Below are 22,722 nucleotides of genomic sequence, written 5' to 3'. Positions count from 1 at the left end.
GAATCAAGGAGAGAGGAGTGAACATGGAAGAAGAAGACAGACCAGGAGCTGAAGAGAGAAGATGAGGAAAGCTGTTACATTACAGAAGTGATGCATGGGGAGAAAGGATCTTTCATTTATAATATGGACCTTTCTCTACGGTGGCGCATTGCATTCACATCACAAAAAAAATAATCAGGTTATCTCGTAAATAATCAGGTTATCTCGTAATTATGAGATAAATTATGAATTGTATACTAAAGGAAGAGAAACTATACTTTATTGAAGTATCATCCAGGTATAAATCGGTTCTGTAATAATTACTGTATATTGCACACTGGTATGGCCTTCCTTTCAAAATACACCTGCACTCAAAATTTTCAATAAAAGACCGGGCTTTTAAAAAGTATCTTAACCTTTCAGACTGCTGAGTTTTCAATCTACATTACAGTAATGCCATTTTACTGTGATGTGCATAGCAATTTCCAGTTCTATCCAGATCTGGTTGGTAAGATACAAGATAGGTCTGGTTGGTAAGATACAAAATGTTTGCCTATATTTCACTCAGTTCAGAAGAAGTGCATTGACAATACACATTATACTCACAATGAATCACAATGAAGGAATTTAATGAATAAAAACTACAGTGTAAAGGCTAATATTTTATTCCAAATGATGGTATGTAGTTCAATAAACATGCAACAAATAAATGTCCTAAATAAGCTTACAGTACACAGCACTGAATCCAGCACAAGAAATGCATAAACATGTTTTTTTCCAGACATCCTTGGCCTTTAAAATTACAGTGTTTTGACATACACATTTAAAGCATTTCATCTTTAAAAAACATCTTGATCATCAATGTTTGATACAAATGTACAAAACTGTCAGGCAAGACAACAGTTTACCTAAATTAATTGGGTTTTGGTAGAAGAGACCAGGAAGGAAAGGTTCTCTGTAACAGATTAACTTGAAACACATAAACCGTAAACTTTTACATACATAAAACACATATGTTTGGCTGCCATATATACTTGATAAATATTTGATATATAAATGATGATATCATGTTTTTTTGTATTTTTCTCTTTTACAGTGTATTTAGTTAACATCAAAAAAGTGTCAAAGTGGTTCAAAAAGTATTTTGTGCTATATTCAAAAAAATATATCCTGTGTCAGAAAGAAACAATACAAATATTTGAATACTGCAGATTTGGTAACAGCCTGTTGTAAGAAGTAGCCTTTCATAGTTTGAATGCTAGCCCAGCAGTCAGGACAAAGAGCTTAGTTAACCACATCTGTGCAATCTCTATATCAGATCAGAACAAGTGATCGTGCATACTCAATAGTCTGAATTCCTCCTTTGCCTACACCATGGCTACTTGGACAGACTTCTCTGCAGCAGTTACAGGGGTCTTTGAAAACCAAGATCAGCTGTTATGAAAGTAAGTGGACGAGACGAGTGGACAAACCCCTCTTCAAAGACGAACGAAGAAGAATAGGTGCAAACAAGCATGATTTTCTGAACATGAACAGTACTGTCATTATTGTGGATCCCTGCGAAGGACTGAACATTGGGTATAAAATGTTGAGTATAAGCTGAGTATTATCTACTGTAAATGCAGAGATGGGACCAGTCTAAAGCAGGGGGGTGGGGCTGGAGGATGAGGTCTGTGAAAGTGCAGTTTGTAGCGAGGAGGGCCGGGTGTCAAGCCAGGGGACTCATATAGCACAGTCAGAGCACTCATATAGCACTCATATAGCACAGTCAGGGCTCTCATTTAGCACAGTCAGGGCTCTCATATAGCACTCATATAGCACAGTCAGGGCACTCATATAGCAGTCAGGGGACTCATATAGCACTCATATAGCACAGTCAGGGCACTCATATAGCACAGTCAGGGGACTCATATAGCACAGTCAGGGCACTCATATAGCACAGTCAGGGGACTCATATAGCACTCATATAGCACAGTCAGGGCACTCATATAGCACAGTCAGGGCTCTCATTTAGCACAGTCAGGGCTCTCATATAGCACTCATATAGCACAGTCAGGGCACTCATATAGCAGTCAGGGGACTCATTTAGCACTCATATAGCACAGTCAGGGCACTCATATAGCACAGTCAGGGGACTCATATAGCACTCATATAGCACAGTCAGGGCACTCATATAGCGCAGTCGGGGGACTCTCAGCAAAGTCAAATAGCACAGTCATCCTGGTGCGCCGAGGAGAAGGCCGAGCTGCGCAGCAGGTCCAGACAGTGGACAAGGATGAGCGTGCCTGTCAGATGCTTCCAGCGGCGGGTGATGGGGTTCTTCATCCTGTCCAGGCCCAGGTGAAGCTCCTGCAGCACGTCACGGTAGCTGTCCCCAATCTGAGCCGCCCACGTCAGCAGGAAGTCATAGGCAGGCTTCCACATGGCCTGGTTCCACAGAGACACAGAGAGTGAGATCAACAACTGCAGGCTATTGATTTTTTCTCAAAGACTGCAGGCTATTGATTTTTTCTCATTTATCTAGACTCAAGGACATTATGGCAAAGCTGAAATTGTAATCTATAATAACATTTGTACTGAATGTAAACAACATTAGTCCCTAAAAGTTATACTTATAATTGCCTTTTATACACAAGGGTTTTATAAGTGTATGTGTTAACATGTGTGCTTTGTGTTGACATATATAGAGGGCAGCCGTGGCCTACTGGTTAGCGCTTCGGACTTGTAACTGGAGGGTTGCCGGTTTGAACCCCAACCAGTAGGAACGGCTGAAGTGCCCTTGAGCAAAGCACCTAACTCCTCACTGCTCCCCGAGCGCCGCTGTTGTAGCAGGCAGCTCACTGCGCCGGGATTAGTGTGTGCTTCACCTCACTGTGTGTTCAATGTGTGCTGAGTGTCTTTCACTAATTTATGGATTGGGATAAGTGCAGAGACCAAATTTCCCTCACGGGATCAAAAGAGTATACTTATGCTTATAATCTGATTAGTTCCATTTCTGCGGTCTCACCTCCACTTATCTAAAGCACGAATCTACAACTTCACTATTGTTTGTATTAGGCTTTATCCACTAGCCACTGCCAATGGCATATGGCAACAAAATCAAATCTACCCAAGCCAGTTCCACAGCTGGACAGTTGTCTCACCTCGCTGTCCACCACTCCGTTCCTGTCCCGATGCGGAGCCTCATAGGCGTCCATCTGCAGCCGGGACATTTTGGCCAGTTTGTCGGCCAGCTCTCTCCAGCGGCCGGCGATCTCCACAGCTGTGGTCAGCAGCACAAAGTCCATGACCAGACGTGCCACCAAGCCCTGACAGTCCATCCTCAGGAGAGCCTATGGAAGAAAATGTTGTGAGCGACAGCTGCTTAGATTTTGTGGCTTGACAAAATACCATTCCTAAAACTCTACTCCTCGTTCTCATCAGATAATAAATAACAAGATCATGACCCTGGCAACTAATTTCATTTCCACAGCTAAGCTCACAAGCATGGACAGATGCACGGCTGCATCTTTTTTGCAAATCTAATTGGATGAAATGAACCACTGTTGAATGTAATACATCTGCCACACGGCTTCATCCTCACTCTCAAGACTCAACTGCAGCGTGTATAAATCAGCCTGGCCTCTGACTCACACCAGGAGGCTGCCAGCGTGTTGTTATCACCTGACATCCTGACATAGAAATAGGGACTCTGGGTCCCTGGGTCCACCTCTTCATGCTACCAGAGTGGTACATGCCCTCTTCTCACAGCCAGAGGAGCCCTTGAGAATATCAAGGGGGACTTCTAGTCACTTCCCTCACAAGTTTGTTTTTATTGGAGCCACCCACTCATCTTCCACAGTGAGAGTCCTAGCCTTGTGTCGTTCTAACCCACCCTTCCCGCTATTCAGTTGGCATTACTGCATTATATATCTATTATCAGTGACTCAGTGTCCTCTCATTCTCAAAGCAAAACCGTAGCGTCATCATGACGAAGCCATTTAAACCGCTGTATTCAATTTGTGAAATTCCCTTGTGTCTATACTACTTGTAAATGGCCTTTGGCACACACACCTTATTCATTCTTGTAAGTGCATACATTATGTTTGTGCTCTCCTCTGTGTGATGAATTGTTTTGTTGCGACACGCCAGGAAGTAGAAACGTAGAAGCTGCAGCGGAGGAGTGTGTGTGTGTGTGTGTACATGGGCGCACATGTTTAAACTCCTGTCTTATCTGTGGGGTCGGGTTTTAGCCGCGTGCTGGATGCGTTTTTCAGCACTGCTCCCAGACAGCCCAGCAATCAATCCAGGCCTGTGCAGCTGCTGGCATGCTGGGCGGCTTGATGAACACACAGATAGGCCGAGGCCCAGGAAACCACGTGCTATTATGAGGCATGGCAAGCTGGGGGCACTGGAGGTAACAACTTCGCTTTTTAAATGAGGAGGCCAGTCTGTGTGTGTGTGTGTGTGTGTGTGTTAGTGTGTGATTGTGTGTGTGCTGGGGTGGGTGGGGGGTTCATCCTGTTGGCTTTGTGGCATGAATGGTGGTTCTCCTCCCTAAAAGTCGACGCTTCCTTCTCTCCTGCCCTGACAGAGTGAAGTAGTGCCCATGAGAGAAGGGACATAATGAACAGCCTATCATACCTTGTTAAACATCCACTTATTATCACACATATGACACATGTTCTGTTCTCGCAAGACTAAATCCTGAAGGACACCAGCTGTACAAGCACAGACATGCTGCTGGGTTCTCCCTGTCTCACATACACACACACACACTGCCATTCTTTCCAACAGGCAAATACATGTTCAACAGTTACTGAGGAAAAGCAGTCATGGCACAAATAACCACAAATTCTACCGCCTCCACTGAATCCTTGCAAATAACTAACCAACCAAACAAAACACACACACAGACACACATAAGGAGAAGAATACACATTCCACGACAAGATGCACTGTAAATGATTTCGATTCCTATACTGACTCCATTGTCAGGTTTAGGCCTGCCTGATAGATAGAGACGGCCAGCACCATGACACACATTATCAGGCACACCCTACTAATCTCTGGAAGCTCCAATTCTGGTTCTGGAAGCAGGAATGCAAGGAATGACAGGAAATCCGTGGGGGGGGTGTCGTAGGCAGTAGTGGCGGCTGTGTAACATGGCCTCTGACTTTGTCTCGCTCACTCACACTTGCACTGAGGGACGGCTTCCATTTCAGACAGGAGAATGAGATAGCAGGGGTCCAGGTTATCTAAACATGTGAGCCTCGAACACTGGCACCAGCAGGGAGCTGCTCAGGGGTTTCTTCAGCACTCTCTCTCTGGCACACTGGAGTGTTAAAGAATATCTCTCTCTCTCTCCCCTTTCTCTTCCTTTCTGTGTTCATATTTGTCCTTGAATGTGTTTTCAGAGGGCTGGTCAGGAGGATTTCATTACATCCTGTGTTTACAACTGTTTTTTTCTGACTCCTCTGAAGTAAGTTCATTTAAACAAATCAACATCCCACAATTCTGTTGACAATAAACTCTGTGTGAGCGAGAGCGTGAGTGTGTAAAAAAAGACTATTCCTTCTACAAACACAAGGATTTTTGCCTTTAATGTGCACCTGTTTCCTCTGCAGGAAGTTCACAAAGCTACAACCAAATCATACTTTAAGACATGCTCAAAACTATCTGTCAATTTCCGTTGAACATAACAGACCAAATCAATGAGACAGGGATGTGGAGCAGCAACCATGTTTTGAAAATGTCATGTTTAGAGTGAGCTCTACTGCTTCAGAGGCTCAGAAAGTGATCTTGCCTCAACAAGCATTCCACTCCCCTCGCACTCTTCCTCCTGCCATTTCCAATTAGGTTCAAGTTAGGTTCTCAATACTTTCAACACACCACGCCAGCTTCACTGGTTCATCTCTGACATGGCACAAATACTCTGACTGTATTATGGAGACAATGACTGCTGCTGATAAATCAACATCTCTCTCTAGAGATAAGGAAATAGGAGAGCTATAAATTAAAACAATTTGCCAAGTTTCTGCCAATACAACATCAATCTTAGCAAAAAGAACATCACTGGCCATCTCAGTAATGATAGGACAGAGCAGCAAATCTCAATTTAGAATAAAATACCATACTGATTGCTCCGCCCCTTCGGGCAAGTTTGAATTTGGAGTCCGTGTTCTGAGTCAGTTAAGGGAGGTCGGCAGGCGCCTCCTGGTCCTTATATGGCACTTGTGTTTACAGACTAACAATGAAGCAGGAAACATCTGTAGAGCCATGATTCTTCACAAAAGACATGTCCTGACGCTGAGGATGATTGCAAATCTCTGGTTAGTGACCCAAAGACACAGCAGGACTTGAAATAGTATGGTTTTAGTGCTATTTTCACGTGCATGTGAACGTGCCTCATGGTATGTAGGCTATTTTTGTTTTTTTGAAGAACAATACAACCCCAGGTATGACAGAAACGTCAGTTTCCTTTGTGGAGTCCATAGTGCAACGCATTTACATACGCAGTCATTTACCGTCTTTACTTGCTCTCTCGTCTCATATGAAACCAGCGTGAGGCCCTCATTCTCATCTCTTCATGGAATCTTCACAGATAGACCAATTGAGATGATCTAGCCCTGCCAAGCACTCTACCTAAACTAGTTTGTAGCTTTATTATTGTCCAGGAGCACATGGCCTAGGAAATGCTGATGTATAAGAAGTTTGTAGAATTCAGAAGAATGTAAGAGTCACACTACCAAGAGCTGTTGCCTGTATCATGATCATTACAGCACATGAGTAAGACTGGCATGAAATATTTGAATTCTATAAAAAAGAAGGACCTTGGTCAATATTGCATTTAATGCTTAGTGTGCAAATATTTACTGAGTGCTTCCAACTAGGCTAAGTGTGAAACCAAAATGCTGAGTTTGTGTGTGTGTGTGTGTGTGTGTGTGTGTGTGTGTGTGCATGTGAGCAGTGCTAGCCGCTGATTCAGTGAAGTGGAATTTCTGGTGGGAAAAAGCCTGGGAACTGCTACAGCTCAAAACAACCTGCTTTGATGTTAAACTTCCATCAAGTGAGAGCCAATCAAGAGCCAAGGCACGAGGCGGCTTTCTGTACAGAATAAATGTGTTTAAATGCCTTTATGATGTAAGGAATTACGGAAGGGTTTAATCTGAGAGGCACCAGGGGGGGAGAGGCTCAGGCTGGTAAGACTCCGCTCCGACACGTGTGATATAACTGACCCTGCAGGTGGGCAAGACAATGCACTGTTAAGAGTAAACTGGCATGGCCACTGAACAGCTGAGAGTGCAGCAAGCATGCATGCAGGCCTTTCAGCACGCACAGGGTTGACCAAGAAATGAACATAAATCTATTATGCTATTTGATGACACTGAAATGCCTGAAACACTGAAAAACAAGGCTGAAAATACTGTTTATCTTGGAAGTTATGTGTAGTTTACACTTTGGGGAACCAAGGCACAGTATATAAAGCACATATATTCCAAAGCACACACTTAGAAAAAGGGTAACCTCCCATCTTAAAGTTTCTAAAGTCACACTCAGCCAGACGATCAACATTAATCCAAAAGTTTGTTCTGAGCTTCTCTGGCTGAGGACACGCAGCTCTTGCCATGAGAAACATCCTGTTGCAGGTTCCTGTGGAGTCACGGCTGTTCCCTTCCTGTCTTGTTGACACAGGGAAAAGGGAGCAGAATGCTTGCAGGAAGTCTGCAGCGTAGGTGAGAGAAAAAAAAGCCAAGTGCTTTCATCTCAGCTACTGCCCCAGTCCCTATCAGAGGCGAAGCTGATGAGGCCGATATGTACTGAAGACGATGTCTTATACAAAGCCTCCTGTCTCCTATTTGTTTTTAGTGCCACACTTGCTTGGCATTGTCTGTACAACTATGAAAAACCCTAATGTTTGAAGCCTAATGAAATACATTTGTATTTTAAACATCAGTGGTTAAATAGTCATAAGAAAGAAAATATTTACACTTACTACACATGGATCCTTAAACCAATTCTTCCATAAAAGATGGTATTTTTCTGGGACAATCAGAAAATAAAACTCTAAGCAAGACAGACATCCACATTTACAATTACTCCTCGAGGACAGAGATGCAGCTTAATCTCTGTGCAGGAGTTCTGTCAGGTCCCTTTCATCTGTGCACAAAATTCCTTTTGATTTCCTTTTGCTATTTCCTATTTTTCTAAAAATACACTTGCAGGCCCCTCACCAACCAGAATATTAAACAGAACTGTCAGACTGGAACAAAGCTACAGAAGCACTAGAGATTCTACAGTAGCTGATTATATCAGCTGAGACTGAAGCCTAAAAACTAAGTTTGTCAGTTAATCTTCACCATTATCCAACAATATCAATGGAGAGACTGTCACAGCTGTGAAAAAGAGGGATAGACGTCTATGTGTAGTATTGACAGGAGAAGAACTAGGAAGATTGAAAATGATTGATTAAATGACTAGATGATTGCAAATGAAAACACATGAGCACATGAACTACCTGGGTGTACTATATTTGATCCTCTTTTACATCTTACAGATTGTGCATGGACATGACAAGCAATGTGCAAATGTGCATCCACCTAGTACAAAAATAGTCTTCAAATATCAAACTCATCTTTTCCCATAATGTGCTAACAAGGCACAATTCAAAGATGAATGGCTCAGCGGGGGAGAGAGAGGAGTATTCACTGCTAAATGCAGGTGTTCCAGCACAGCTGTGGTAAGGGGTGCTGATGCCGAACACATCTGTACAGTGCACACTCTACTCAATGCTGCCAGCATTGTGACACATCATTAATTATACAAACCTAGATGCATTCTGCATGGTTCAGTCTATAAAGTCACTGAGGCGTGAGTGGCTGATTCTGTTCAACAAGATGGTAATTTTAGATACATTTATGGGGGCGAGGCTGGTGGGAACATTGCTTAAATACAGCAATTTGTCATTGGTCCAAAATCTTTACCAGCAGCTCACAACTCCACATAAAACACTTTATGGTCAGCAACAATGAAGTCAGCAACAGCAGCACGTCTTAGAAAAGGCCAGAGAACACACGAGTGCAGCATGTCTTAGAAAAGGCCAGAGAACACACAAGTGCAGCACGTCTTAGAAAAGGCCAGAGAACACACAAGTGCAGCATGTCTTAGAAAAGGCCAGAGAACACACAAGTGCAGCATGTCTTAGAAAAGGCATGATGTGCTGCTGTGGGTTACAGTCAACCAGAGAACACACAAGTGCAGCATGTCTTAGAAAATGCATGATGTGCTGCTGTGGGTTACAGTCAACCAGAGAACACACAAGTGCAGCATGTCTTAGAAAAGGCAGCATGTGCTGCTGTGGGTTACAGCCAACCAGAGAACACACAAGTGCAGCATGTCTTAGAAAAGGCATGATGTGCTGCTGTGGGTTACAGTCAACCAGAGAACACACAAGTGCAGCATGTCTTAGAAAAGGCAGCATGTGCTGCTGTGGGTTACAGCCAACCAGAGAACACACAAGTGCAGCATGTCTTAGAAAAGGCATGATGTGCTGCTGTGGGTTACAGTCAACCAGAGAACACACAAGTGCAGCATGTCTTAGAAAAGGCATGATGTGCTGCTGTGGGTTACAGTCAACCAGAGAACACACAAGTGCAGCATGTCTTAGAAAAGGCATGATGTGCTGCTGTGGGTTACAGCCAACCAGAGAACACACAAGTGCAGCATGTCTTAGAAAAGGCCAGAGAACACACAAGTGCAGCATGTGCAGCATGTGCTTACAAACAGTCCACCAGAGAACACACAAGTGCAGCATGTCTTAGAAAAGGCATGATGTGCTGCTGTGGGTTACAGTCAACCAGAGAACACACAAGTGCAGCATGTCTTAGAAAACCAGGCATGCATGTGCTGCTGTGGGTTACAGTCAACCAGAGAACACACAAGTGCAGCATGTCTTAGAAAAGGCAGCATGTGCTGCTGTGGGTTACAGTCAACCAGAGAACACACAAGTGTCAGCATGTCTTAGAAAGTCAACCAGAGAACACACAAGTGCAGCATGATGTGCTGCTGTGGGTTACAGTCAACCAGAGAACACACAAGTGCAGCATGTCTTAGAAAAGGCATGATGTGCTGCTGTGGGTTACAGTCAACCAGAGAACACACAAGTGCAGCATGTCTTAGAAAAGGCAGCATGTGCTGCTGTGGGTTACAGTCAACCAGAGAACACACAAGTGCAGCATGTCTTAGAAAAGGCAGCATGTGCTGCTGTGGGTTACAGTCAACCAGAGAACACACAAGTGCAGCATGTCTTAGAAAAGGCATGATGTGCTGCTGTGGGTTACAGTCAACCAGAGAACACACAAGTGCAGCATGTCTTAGAAAAGGCATGATGTGCTGCTGTGGGTTACAGTCAACCAGAGAACACACAAGTGCAGCATGTCTTAGAAAAGGCATGATGTGCTGCTGTGGGTTACAGCCAACCAGAGAACACACAAGTGCAGCATGTCTTAGAAAATGCATGATGTGCTGCTGTGGGTTACAGTCAACCAGAGAACACACAAGCAGCATGTCTTAGAAAATGCATGATGTGCTGCTGTGGGTTACAGTCAACCAGAGAACACACAAGTGTCTTAGAAAAATGCATGATGTGCTGCTGTGGGTTACAGTCAACCAGAGAACACACAAGTGCAGCATGTCTTAGAAAATGCATGATGTGCTGCTGTGGGTTACAGTCAACCAGAGAACACACAAGTGCAGCATGTCTTAGAAAATGCATGATGTGCTGCTGTGGGTTACAGTCAACCAGAGAACACACAAGTGCAGCATGTCTTAGAAAATGCATGATGTGCTGCTGTGGGTTACAGTCAACCAGAGAACACACAAGTGAAAATAAGCAGACACTGGACAGACTTCTTCAAAGTCTCTCAAGACAGCTGTTTGCTCCATAATGATAAACACTCTGAAACCCACGTAGACCTTGTTGCTGGGGAGGATTCATAGGGAACAATGCAAATAAGAAGTTTTGAGTGTTACCTGTATGACTCTTCACAAACAATGATGCCAGTTCATTGTAGGATGCAACCTATTGTAATTTTAAGTCAATTATAGTTGTGTAGGGAACTATTTCAAGTGTCAGTTACACAATACCACTGTGGTGCAAGTTAACTGGGAGAGCAAGACATGATACAGCATGTCATAATCAGTAGATGGTTGAGGTTTCACAATGCTTTCTCACCGGTATGATGTACAGTATAGTTCTTCCATTGAAAGGTGCCTCTTGATAAATCTGCCAGTATGTCCTGCAATCTGACCATTATTTCTTGATACCCTAAATTTGGATCTTTTTTCATGTTACAATATGGTAAGATGATCTCATATTGTATGATGCAAGTCACCTGGCCCTTGTAGTTCAGTAGCAAATGGAAAGCCATCCTCCACCTCCTCCAGCACCAAGCTTCTAGCTAATTTCAATTTTGTTTTCCCCCACAAGGTCTGCTTGACATTAAAAAATCCCTTTGAGCTTTAGAAACCTAATTAACCAGGTGCACCACACCTTCAAGCAAATGGCAACATGACCCAAAGGCTATGATTATGACAAGAAGAGGTAAAATATGAACATTCGCTCACAAATGAGACAATGATTTTCACAGGAACTGAAACTGCACACTCAAACTTATTTCTTTTGTGTTGTGGGGAGGACTATAAGAATCATTCTTATCCTACTCTATGATTTATCATCAGTACTGATATGATCTTTGTCACATGTATTTTGTCTGTCAACTTGAAAAACATTAAGTATTTGACTGAATATATTGACTCAGTGTATGCAAACAAGTACTCACAGTCATGAGCTCTTTCTGGAAGGACTTCCTGTCCTTGCCCTCAGAGTTGTTGCAGTCCTCCTTCAGTCTCTCCAGCACAGAAGCCACCTTCTCAGGCTCGCTGTCCGGCTCTGTCCGACAGAAATGTGTCAGTGGCAGGTTCACATACCCCAAGGCGTCAGCGAATGCCCTCCAGCTGCCTACGTTCTCCATCAATATTGTCCTTACTGACGCATAGATGTAAGTGAGGAACTTGCAGGGCTTCAGGCTCTGTTCCAGGAGAATGGTGGTTGTCAGGTCGGGCCCGCTGAAGTAAATTGGCTTCACTTTCCCCACCACAAGCACGTTTTTGGTATGAACCAGGCCTGTCTTTCCGTGACAGTAACCAACGTACCACTCCTTGGTCCAAAGCTGTCCCTTGAGTTTAATTCGCTCTTCGCTCAGAAGAGCTACTATATCTCCTTTCTTGTACTCCAACAGATAGGGGTTCTTGGTCTGTCGGATCACTGTCTTGATTAATTTGCCAAATTTTAAATTTGTGACTTTTCGCTCCTGAAACACAGGGTATTTTGTGGTGACGGCAAGTGGTGACAGCACAATTTTGTTCGCCTCCTTCTTCTTCAAGAAACGCCTCTGCACTGAGGTTTTTGGCCCTATTTTGGGTGGCGGCTGGGGTGTCTGAACGCAAAACTGTGCAAGGATACAGTCCTGGCAGTCTTTGACCTGGACCCTCAGAGTAAAGTCTGATATATCTCCGGTCGTCCGTGTGGCAATCATGTAGATCAGCCGACTCACTTTTCCTAGCTTGACCTGGAAGCCCCTCACGGTTCTCTCCTGCCCCATGGCCTTGACCTCATAGTTGGCCATGTTGGAGTACACACCCACTTGTAGGTCTTGCGGCTTCGCTAACACAAACTGGTGCTTCCCCCACAGCTGGAGAGCAACTGGCGGCGTCGACTGTGCTTGTTTGCCAACTTCACTGACCATCAAGGTGTTGGGGGCACAGTCATGGCCAAAGATGCCTACCACTGTCTTGAAGGACGGGTGGATGTGCTTGGGCCCGTAAACGCCAAGGGTTACCTTCTTTACAACATGCTCCCACACTGATGTAAATGGAGAAACCGACTGGGCTTGTGCTACAACCGACACGTACATGCAGGGCTCAAGGTTATCAAGGCATACCTGGACCGTGTCGCCATACATATACACCTCAGGCACAGGAGTGTAAGGACCCTCTTTGCAATCACTTCGCACGCAAATCACTTTGGCTATTTGTCTACTGTCCATCTTCACCACGACAGACACCTTCATTTCCAAAGTGATTGCCGTCTTTGTTTCCATGTTACTCAACTTGACCTCAACCACTGGGCTCACTGTGGTGCATCGGTCATTGTTTAGCTCGAGTGGTGGGTCAAGGAGAGCCTTCATGGAGATTTGCTGGGCGTCGCCCATGGCAACATGACCCTCTGGGACATGAATACTGATGCTGGTGTCTGGCAGTTGAACAGCCCCTCCTGAACTATCAAGCTTGCAAACAATATTTGTCTCTATGGGCTGTGTTTGTCCCCATCCTGGACTCTGTCCCAGGGAGTCCAAATCATGGCATGACCTCGCGAGTTTCCTGTGGTTCAGCCAAGCTGTCCGAAAGTCCTCCCTGCTTTGAAACTGCTCTGGTGCTGGAGCTTTTAAACCACCAAAGAATCCTGTGTACCCCTGAGGGGCATCTCTTTGGGCCCTCAAGGTGGACAGCTCTGACAAACTGTATGAGCGTTTGCTCCTAAAAAATGGGTTGTCTTTATCAAACGCCATATCTGTGCTGGTGTTTGTATCAAACATGGAGCTATCAAAACCATTGACGTTGATGTTACTGCTAGTGGAATTGGTGACTGAAGGAGTGAGGGTGTCAAAGAGAAGCAAGTCAACTGAGCTCCTGTTGCTGTTCTGATCCACATACTCTTGGACACATCCATTAAGAAAAGGGTTAGTTGAGGTCCTGGCAGCAAAGGGGTTTCCGTTTTGGAGTTCTACAGGCTTCAGGACCACTCCTGTCCATTCTCCAAGGAGATCCAGCTCCTTGGCCCCATCTTCACTGCAGTCGCCTACGCTGTCAATCATCCCACTGTCACTGAACGAGGAGTCCCGATGATTGACAGGTTGAACATACGCTGCTGGGATGTAGCCCATCTCTGTGTTGTTATGGGCGTACCACCACTCTCCTCCTGATGTATCCAGCACAAACAGGCGTTCTCCCTTTGAAAACTTCAAAGTGGTGAAGCTGGATGGGCAGTAGTCCTTGATGGCAACAACTTCCCTCGCAGTACCCAATGATGCAGTTGTATCAAGCCTCAATGCACTTGGAGAAAGCACTAAAATCATAATAATAAAAACAAAAAAACATAGTGAACAACATTTAGTTAGGATTATGAACCAAAACCAAAAACAGTGATGATATATTATTAACATTATACACTTCTGTCATTAAATGCATATAAGTAGTTAGTAATTGTATTCATACATGTAGTAAAACTGGATGTCAGTGCAGGGATGTACCTTTGACATCTGTTAGAGTGGCCTCAGTCACTCCCTCACTCAGGTCTATGAGAGTGCCCTCTGACTTGCAGCGGGGTAGGGCTATGTTGTTGGTGGTTCTGATTCTATGGGCGGCCATGTTCAGTTCTTTGTTAATCCCAGATATTTCAGGCAGGTCTTTCTTATTGCCAGTGGCACATGTCAAGTGTTAACAGCCGGCCGTGTTGTCTGAAGAGAAACAAGAAGAACAAAGAGCATGAAGACACAAGGAGTATATCTGCCAAAAGTGTGAACCATGGTGGGAAGTTTAAGGTCGTGCCATTATTGCCTGGTTGTTATGTAACGTGTAGTGTTGCAATCAGCAATAAACAGAAAGGAACAATTACTATGTCTTAAAATATATACTGCTTTGAGAGAGTAAAGGAAATTTAAACAACATGAGATCACATGACCTTTCCATACTTGATAGAGATGAGATAGATAAAACCATGTGTTTTCACAGAGCCTAAGTGATATGTTAAATACTATTTACATGATGTGGCTAAGACTGTTATCCCAAGTGGTCCAAAGTATGACAACAAATTATTACAGCTTAAAAAGGTTTTCTGCTGACAAGTACCCATTAGTGTTATAACAGTGCATGAAACAAGCTACACATAATGAGTATCTTTTGCTGCTTTTTCATGAATGCTCAAAAATCCACAAGAGACTCCAATGTGATAATAAAAAAAAGATAATAGAAAAATCATGTCTTCAGGCCATTCATTCACTAGCCTAATTATTTTGTCATTTTCTTTGTTATGAAATAAACACTGAACTGATGCCAAGTATGATGCACGGAAAACAAACTAATAAACAGGCTGCCGTGTCAGGGCTGGTTTGAAACTTATACTGCTAAAATGCCTCTAGCATCCACCACACTGCTTTTACTAAAAACATAAGGCCATAGGATGTTCTCTACAGTTACTGTACTTGAACACGTAGCCTACTCCATAACAAATTATACCAAGTGAAACTATTGCCAAGGCAATGTGTGAAGCCAGGGCAATGTTCATCTCAAATTCAGTATCAGACCAGGATTATTAAATCTGCTAATGCGTAGCTTTTGAAGACCCTTTTCACATTAACTCTTTTCTGCATGCATGATTTGATATGGCTGGCTCGTCTGTATTAAAGCATAAATATTAAAAGAGATGTGGGGAGTTTTATGAAATTAAACATTTCAGTGTTGTATACGTGTACTGTAAAAGTTTATATATTAAGTTACTCCCTCTTACCCATTGTTATAACTGTCTATAACCCTGGTTACAGTATTTCACACTGAAGCTATTAAGTCTAGCAATCAATAAATCTTAAGTGTATCTAAATCTTAAGTGTGTCTAACTCTTTGATGCTTCTCTCTCTTCTGCAGCACTCTCCCTTCCAGGCTAGAAGGGCATCCAAGACAGTTTCTAAGGATACAGCCTTAGGGGACAAATGAAGCATTACACTAGAGGATGGGATAAAAGCCCAACTACTTTACCACTGAGAATATTTAGCACAAACATAGCCAAACTAAACAAGAAGATAAGCAAAACAAAAAGGTTCTATGCATTGTTGTAACTTTGTGTTGTCACTTTAATGTAAAACGTTCACAAGTGGCGATATGTAAAGTGATTATGGCAATGGCCAAAAATGATGTAACTGTAACATACAATGTTCCCCCATCTCTCTCTCTCTCTCACACACACAAAGAGAGACAGAGAGAGAGAGAGAGAGAGAGAGAGAGAAAAAATAGGTCTTCATCAGCTCATGCAAGCTATCTCACTATGCTAAAACCATAAGACCAGCTAATCTTGAATCACATGCCGCCTAATTTACACAATGAGCTCTAGAATACTTTTTAAGTATTTTTAAGAACACATTTTAACATTAGTCATACACAAGTTAAGCTAGCCTATATCACAAACTGCGTTTGCTGTCCTTCCTAAAGGATTCAGAAACAGTTTAATGTAGCAGGGGCCTTTATCAAATGTAAAAGCCTGAATATGCTCTCATAAGCTAAATGATAAATGAGATCTCACCTGTTTTTCCAAAGGGGCTTCCCTCCTTTTGTCTCAATTTAAATTCAACTTCAGATCTCAACATAGCCTACTGTTTTTCTTAATTTATTCTTATAACTTATAACAGGTGAGATCTCAGTAAGAGCGGGCTTATTTCTCATCAGACAAAGAAGAGACATTTTTGAGACAAGGGATTTTCCTTGGTCTTTATAGCAGATTAAGGCCTCTGGCAGTCTGCGAGTAGTTCAGTGTTAGTTTATGAATTAATATCTCGGAGGTACTTCAGCGTTGCTTTATGAATGAATATCTAGGAGTTAAGAAACAATAGTAAAATATCTCTATTAAAAAACAGTAGAATAGGCCAACCGCAGGCTAATCCAGCCTTGGCTACTTTACGCATATACACGGGTTTCCCGTTTACCAACAAAACTAGATGCGCGCGCAGCCGTGAGGCAGAAGACGCTTGGTGGCCGTCCACAACGTTATAAACTTAACCTAAATAGTCGGCTGCTGTAAGCTACAATCGGATTTTTTTGTATAGCCCTGTTGTCTCAATGATAATAACATCTCATTTCAGACTATATTTCAAAGTTTGACGTTCATTTGAATGATTAATATAACACCGTATTTTGTCATTTTTGGCGAGGTTAGGGATATTGAACATATTTAACATTCTCTAACCATCGTGATTTCGAATTGGTGCAGTTTTCAGCACAAAAACTCATTTTATTCTTTTGCTCTTTTGCATTGCTCTAACTCTGTCTCGGGTAAACTTGTAACTGAATTTACAATACCAGGTATTATACCCTAAGAAAAAACAAGGTAGGCTACAACTTTATATCTTGTAAGGGACATATCCTTTTCACTCCTAGAACGCGCATCAACTGTGCGGATAAAAGTGGAATGTTTGATGCCATGGCAACGAACGTCACGCTTTTGAGCACGGTCCAAAGAAAGTGCTTGGTGGTGAGGACGTTCTCTCAACATCCGAGATATCATTGTTCTACCATCCATTCACCACTTATAACCATATGAATTATGTTCGGCGAAACAAACTTTCACTCCATTGCCTTAAACAGCCTCATAGTTCGGTCATTGCAAATGGCTCTAATGTTTCGGCAACTCTAGGCTATTTTCTGATCTTAGAATATGGCATTGTTTATCAAGCGTTTTCCATCCATATCGTCGGCACATAGGTTTAAACAAAATAGAAATGATTCCGTAGACTGTAGGTCTCAGATAAAGTCTGGTAGGCAATTTCCCACGGTAGCCTACTTCTAAAAGACGCACATATTAGCCTAACTGTTTCGAATAGCATACTGTTTACACCCACATATGGAAAGACTTTAGAAGTGCAACTACTGAACTTACCTAGGTAAAAAAAAGTAACACCGTTGGATATAGGCTATACATGTTCAGGCTTCTGTCTTCTATCCTTTTACCACCCCGCGATACTTTATGATGCTCCGCCAGTTGCCAGCCACCTACCGAATTCCCTCAAGAGAAGAGAAGCCCAGAGCATGCTGATGTCACTGACTGGGAGGAGCAAACAAAAAGTTACATTTCTATGAATTAGCTTATTTCCTTTTTCCTATTTTCTGTGAAATGTGTGTGTAAACAGTAGCCTATGTGTTTTTAGGTTGGTCCTAAACAAAGAGGCTAGAAAATGTGGAGGCTATTTAATATTCAGCATAGGCCTACGCTATAAACCTAGGAGACACACAGAACATGCAGTTAGGCCTATTTCAGCTATAGGCTATAACATATTTTTCCTGATGTCGGCTAAACTAACTAGACTTTTTGCAATTTTAAAAGTGCGAATAATACACTTTCTTTCAAAATCATACATTTCTTCTGACCAATAGCACCACCCCAAGGATACAAAGAAAGACTCAGCTTTTATGCACAGTTCAAATGAACGGCATGAAATTCGTGAAATCAAGGGAAAAAGTCAAGTCAAGTCAAGTCAATGCTTTACAGACAGTACGATGGAACATCGCCTGGAATTTGATTTAGTGCTTAGGCTCATGCAGTAGGCCTACAGAGAGACAGAACATTAAGACAGTACAGACAGTACTACATGCACAGTCCATACAAAACATACACACAAAACAGTACAAAATGTAAATGGCTAAAATGCAATGTCTTAAAAACATATACAGAAACTCTGGAGCCCTCAATAAATAACTAAAACAAATAAAATAGATAAATAAAACAAAACAAAATTGTTAGTTCCTTAAGACAGCTGAGGGGGACGAAACCAGGTTCTGTGCAGATAAGATACTGAGATAATGTGTGTTGATGGCGAAGTGCAATGAAGTGTCAACGTTAAGAAATGGATGAAGAAGTCGATTAGACAGAGGAGACAGAAGGAAGATCAGCAGCAATCAAAGCAGAGTAGTTTCCCTATAACAAAATTGTTGATATGACAAGGCCCATAGAATAATTAGCTATACACTGTTCTCAATAATTAAGAATATGGATGTTGAACCTCCTCCTAGTTTTGCCAAGGCTAACCTGACATCATCATACTCAAATTCTAGTCAGAATATGAGTCTGATCTTGCTCCATTGGGATGTGATTATGGGACGTGTTTCAACAGATATAGGCTACAGGGGAAGAATCCTGTAGGAAGAACACCCGAACCATCCTTCTTCTCCACAATTGCCTCAACACTGTGTTCTAGTCGTTTTTTAAAATTATTGCACTGTCAATATCTTCTACAATAGCCTGGGTGCCAGCCGAACTTAGACCCACCTACAACATTTGAGGTAAGTTCGGTCTGGCATTGCTTTGTTGTGGAGCAACTATGCTCGCCCTAGATCTGGCGGACCAATCAAATCGGGCTTTACATTGATGGACAGGTGAGCAACAGCGCCTTGTCTATCATGCCATCTGTGCACGCTTAGATTAGGCCTATGTTTGAAACAAAAACGCTGTGGCTAGAAGGAGACATGGCTTTTAAGACCCCATATGGAAAATGCATATTATTTAATGAGATTTTATCACTGAAAATGATTATTTCTGAAAACTTTGGCCAAGGTTGAGATGTGGGAAAACTCATGGTTTCACTTTCATCAAGGGAAAACAGCGTGTTGTATTGCGACATGTTCCCTTGTTCGTTTGAAATCTCTGATTGACCACCTGTTCGAGGGATTTGCGACAGTTTTTCCCAGCTGTTTGTAACATGTTTGTAGCATATCAGTGTTCAACAGAATTATTTTTTAAAACGGAGGGGATATAGGCTATCAGTTTTTTCCTAATAGCCTATACCCTACTACGTATCTCTTAGATTTCGCTAATGTGTTGTAGTGTTGTAGGAGATATTGACGGCACAATAACTTTTACAAAAGACCAGAAAACAATGTTAAGGATTTTGTTGAGAAGAAGGATGGTTTGTGTGTTCTTCCCACACCTCACGGTAAGCTATTTCGTTGCTCTGATCGGTTAGGTCTATCCAATTGAGTGCAGAGGCATTCCCCCCCTGTATCGGTTGAAACACGGCCCATAATATGTCCCAATGAGCAGTATCAGACTCATATTCTGACTATATTGATTTTGGCTACGTCAGGCTACTTCTACAACAGACGCTATGGCGAAATCTAAATAGATAGATAGATACTTTATTGATCCCCAGGGGAAATTCAAGGTCTCAGCAGCATACAGACAACACAAACACAAACACATTAACAGCAGAAAGAGTAATTAAAGTATATAATATAAAAACACAACTAAGCAATAAGGACAGTAGAAGATAAAGAATATGCTAAATATACTAAAATACAAATTATACTAACTAACACTTTATCTAAATCAATACTAAAAAATAGTATCCACATAGTGGTGATTAATCAATCAGAGGTGCTTGCAATGACTGAGGCAGGGACTGAGCCTGTGATTCTCTGTGCATAGTAAGGTAAGGTAAGGTTCTCTGTGTGAATGAGTGTCATGGTGATAGTGCAAATGAGTAAGTGCAGCAGTGCAACAATGCAGAAATAAAGTAAAGTAAAGTCTATATATCTATTTATTTAACTATTTTAAGAAAAGGTATAAGTGTGGCCACAGTTCGGCTGTGGCATGGAGGGAGGGGTTATGCATATGTGCTAATGTGCTAATATAGCACGCAAACTATGAGGCAGAAAGACAGTGTTAAAAGTGGCTAGTGGACAGACAGTATCCAAACATGGAGGGGGTGAAGAGGCAGACAGACTATGCAGAGACGTCTATCTCTCCTCTTCCCTTAAGTGAAGCATTGAACAGTTCAATGGCCCTGGGGACAAATGACTTTCTCAGTCTGTCTGTTGTGCAAGGCAGTGAGCAAAGTCTCCAGCTGGTCAGGCTCTTCTGCCTAACAATAGTGCTGTGGAGTGGGTGACACTCATTGTCCAAGATGTTGATCAGTTTGTTCAGGGTCCTTTTGTCAGATAGTGAGTAATGCACTCCAGTTCAGCTCCTACTACAGAGCCAGCTTTCCTTACCAGCCTGTCAATTCGCCCCGCATCCTTGTGCTTCCTCCCCAACATACTACTGCATAGAAGAGGACGCTGGCAACAACAGACTGGTAGAACATCCTGAGGAGCTTACTGCACACATTGAAGGACCGCAGCCTCCTCAGGAAGTACAGCCTGCTCTGTCCTGTCTACCTTCGAGGAACAGTGTTTTTGTTAGGGAGAACCGGGATGAATGAAACACTTTGTAATTAAACGTCATGTACAAATACATTGTGCCATACTGAAAGCTAATATTTTGTCACTAGCAACCTACATCTGTCCTCTGTCAAACACAGTTGCATTTTCAGCTCTAAACAAAACTGTTCAGGAGTTCTTCTGGTCCGAACTACTCTTGATCAGACATAGTTGCTCCACAATGGAACAAGTCCAGACCGAACTTCCCAACCTCAAATGTTGTGGGCGGGGCTAAATTCGGCTGGCATCCAGGCTATGCCAAGCATAGATATTAGAAAGCTAGATACCGCATTGACTGTCGAGTTCTATTAGGTGGCATCGTAAACGCGGCCGCCATATTGGTGGGGGCAACAATAACTGGAGGCCAATGGAGAAACACGTGACTCTGACTGGAAATCAAACAGGTGTCTCTGATTGCAGTGTTGCTGTCACTCCCCCATAGACAGTAAACGTGTTGCCCCCACCAATATGGCCGCGCTATTTACGTCCATTCGGGAGCCCAATGTGGTATTAGCTTTCTAATATCTATGATGCCAAGGCCATACTCACAACAAAATTCCTATCAGGTTCAATAAATTAACAATATAGACCCAAACACATAATCGAGGCTTAAACTTAATTAATGGCTGTAACACCTCCCGTAGGCCTAGGTGCCACCAGAAAGGTGATGGTGACAGGCTTTGCTGAAATGACATGGAGGTCAAACATACATTGCATTCATTTATTTGCCTGCTTTTTTTATTTGATGCTTTTATCCAAAGCAGTTGATAAAAATAAGCAACATTTTTATAGTGACTCTGATTACCAGCGGTCAAATAGCAGTATTAATTTGACCAGTGTTAAGTAATGACTGCCTCATGCCTAACAAATCAAAATATAGTAGGCTAAAAAGAAGTTATTTTTCAGAATGAAAAATACTGGTTAGGCCTACTGGTTAGGGCCCCGGGCTTGTAACCGAAGGGTTGCCGGTTCGATCCCCGACCAGTGGGTATGGCAGAAGTCCCCTTGAGCGCCGCTGTGTTCATGAATTCACGGATGGGATAAATGCAGAGACCAAATTCCTTGTGCAAGTTTACTTGGCCGAGAAACCTGATTTACATTTTACATTCACATTTACATTCTTTGAAAAACTTGCAGTTATCATCTGTAATATTAACTGCAGTTATCATCTGTAATATAAACTTAACTTGAGTGTTGGTGTAGTTATCATCTGTAATATAATTGTTGCCATGAATAATATTTGACCAGATAATCGCTGTGCACCTTTAATGCAATATCTGTAAAGATCACAGATTAGCCGTCTCTGTATAAAGACATTGCACACTGCAGAGGGCAAGTGTAGAAAAGCTCTATGGAGCAATTCCAAAAACACAGGCAACATTTCTTGCATGTTTTTTGTTTCTTTGTTTCTTCCTTTCTTTGGGTATATTGCATGGAATTGTCTGGGGCCTCAAAAAATGTAAGCAAATGTGATACAATGTCTGAAAAAGGGAAAAAATGATATTCATAAACCATTGAAATCACGGAGCAAGTGTACCATTCTTTTCAACCAGAAGATGGTGCTATTGTTCCATCCGTGACCTACGCCCCAGAATAATCAAGAGTTCTCTCATGACTATGGCATTGCCACCAAACAAAATGTAGAACACACTGTTTTGTTCACAGATGGACCTTGGCATATGGTTTTTG

At 42.5% G+C, this 22,722-nt stretch overlaps 1 protein-coding gene across 1 annotated transcript; it reads right to left on the bottom strand.

Annotated features, from left to right (window-relative positions):
• Positions 1 to 628: 628 nt before the first annotated feature.
• Positions 629 to 17,820, bottom strand: LOC125292642 (SH3 domain-binding protein 4-like). The gene is made up of 5 exons (XM_048240042.1): positions 17,720 to 17,820; positions 14,328 to 14,534; positions 11,799 to 14,143; positions 3,123 to 3,311; positions 629 to 2,406 (listed from the first exon to the last, which is right to left on the bottom strand). The coding sequence occupies exons 2-5, from the start codon at positions 14,443 to 14,445 to the stop codon at positions 2,182 to 2,184; spliced, it is 2,877 nt and encodes a 958-aa protein (XP_048095999.1). The 5' UTR covers positions 14,446 to 14,534; positions 17,720 to 17,820; the 3' UTR covers positions 629 to 2,181.
• Positions 17,821 to 22,722: the final 4,902 nt, after the last annotated feature.

This window comes from Alosa alosa, chromosome 3 (assembly GCF_017589495.1).
Source record: "Alosa alosa isolate M-15738 ecotype Scorff River chromosome 3, AALO_Geno_1.1, whole genome shotgun sequence".
Classification (NCBI taxonomy): domain Eukaryota; kingdom Metazoa; phylum Chordata; class Actinopteri; order Clupeiformes; family Clupeidae; genus Alosa; species Alosa alosa.
This window is presented reverse-complemented; position numbering and strand designations above follow the sequence as displayed.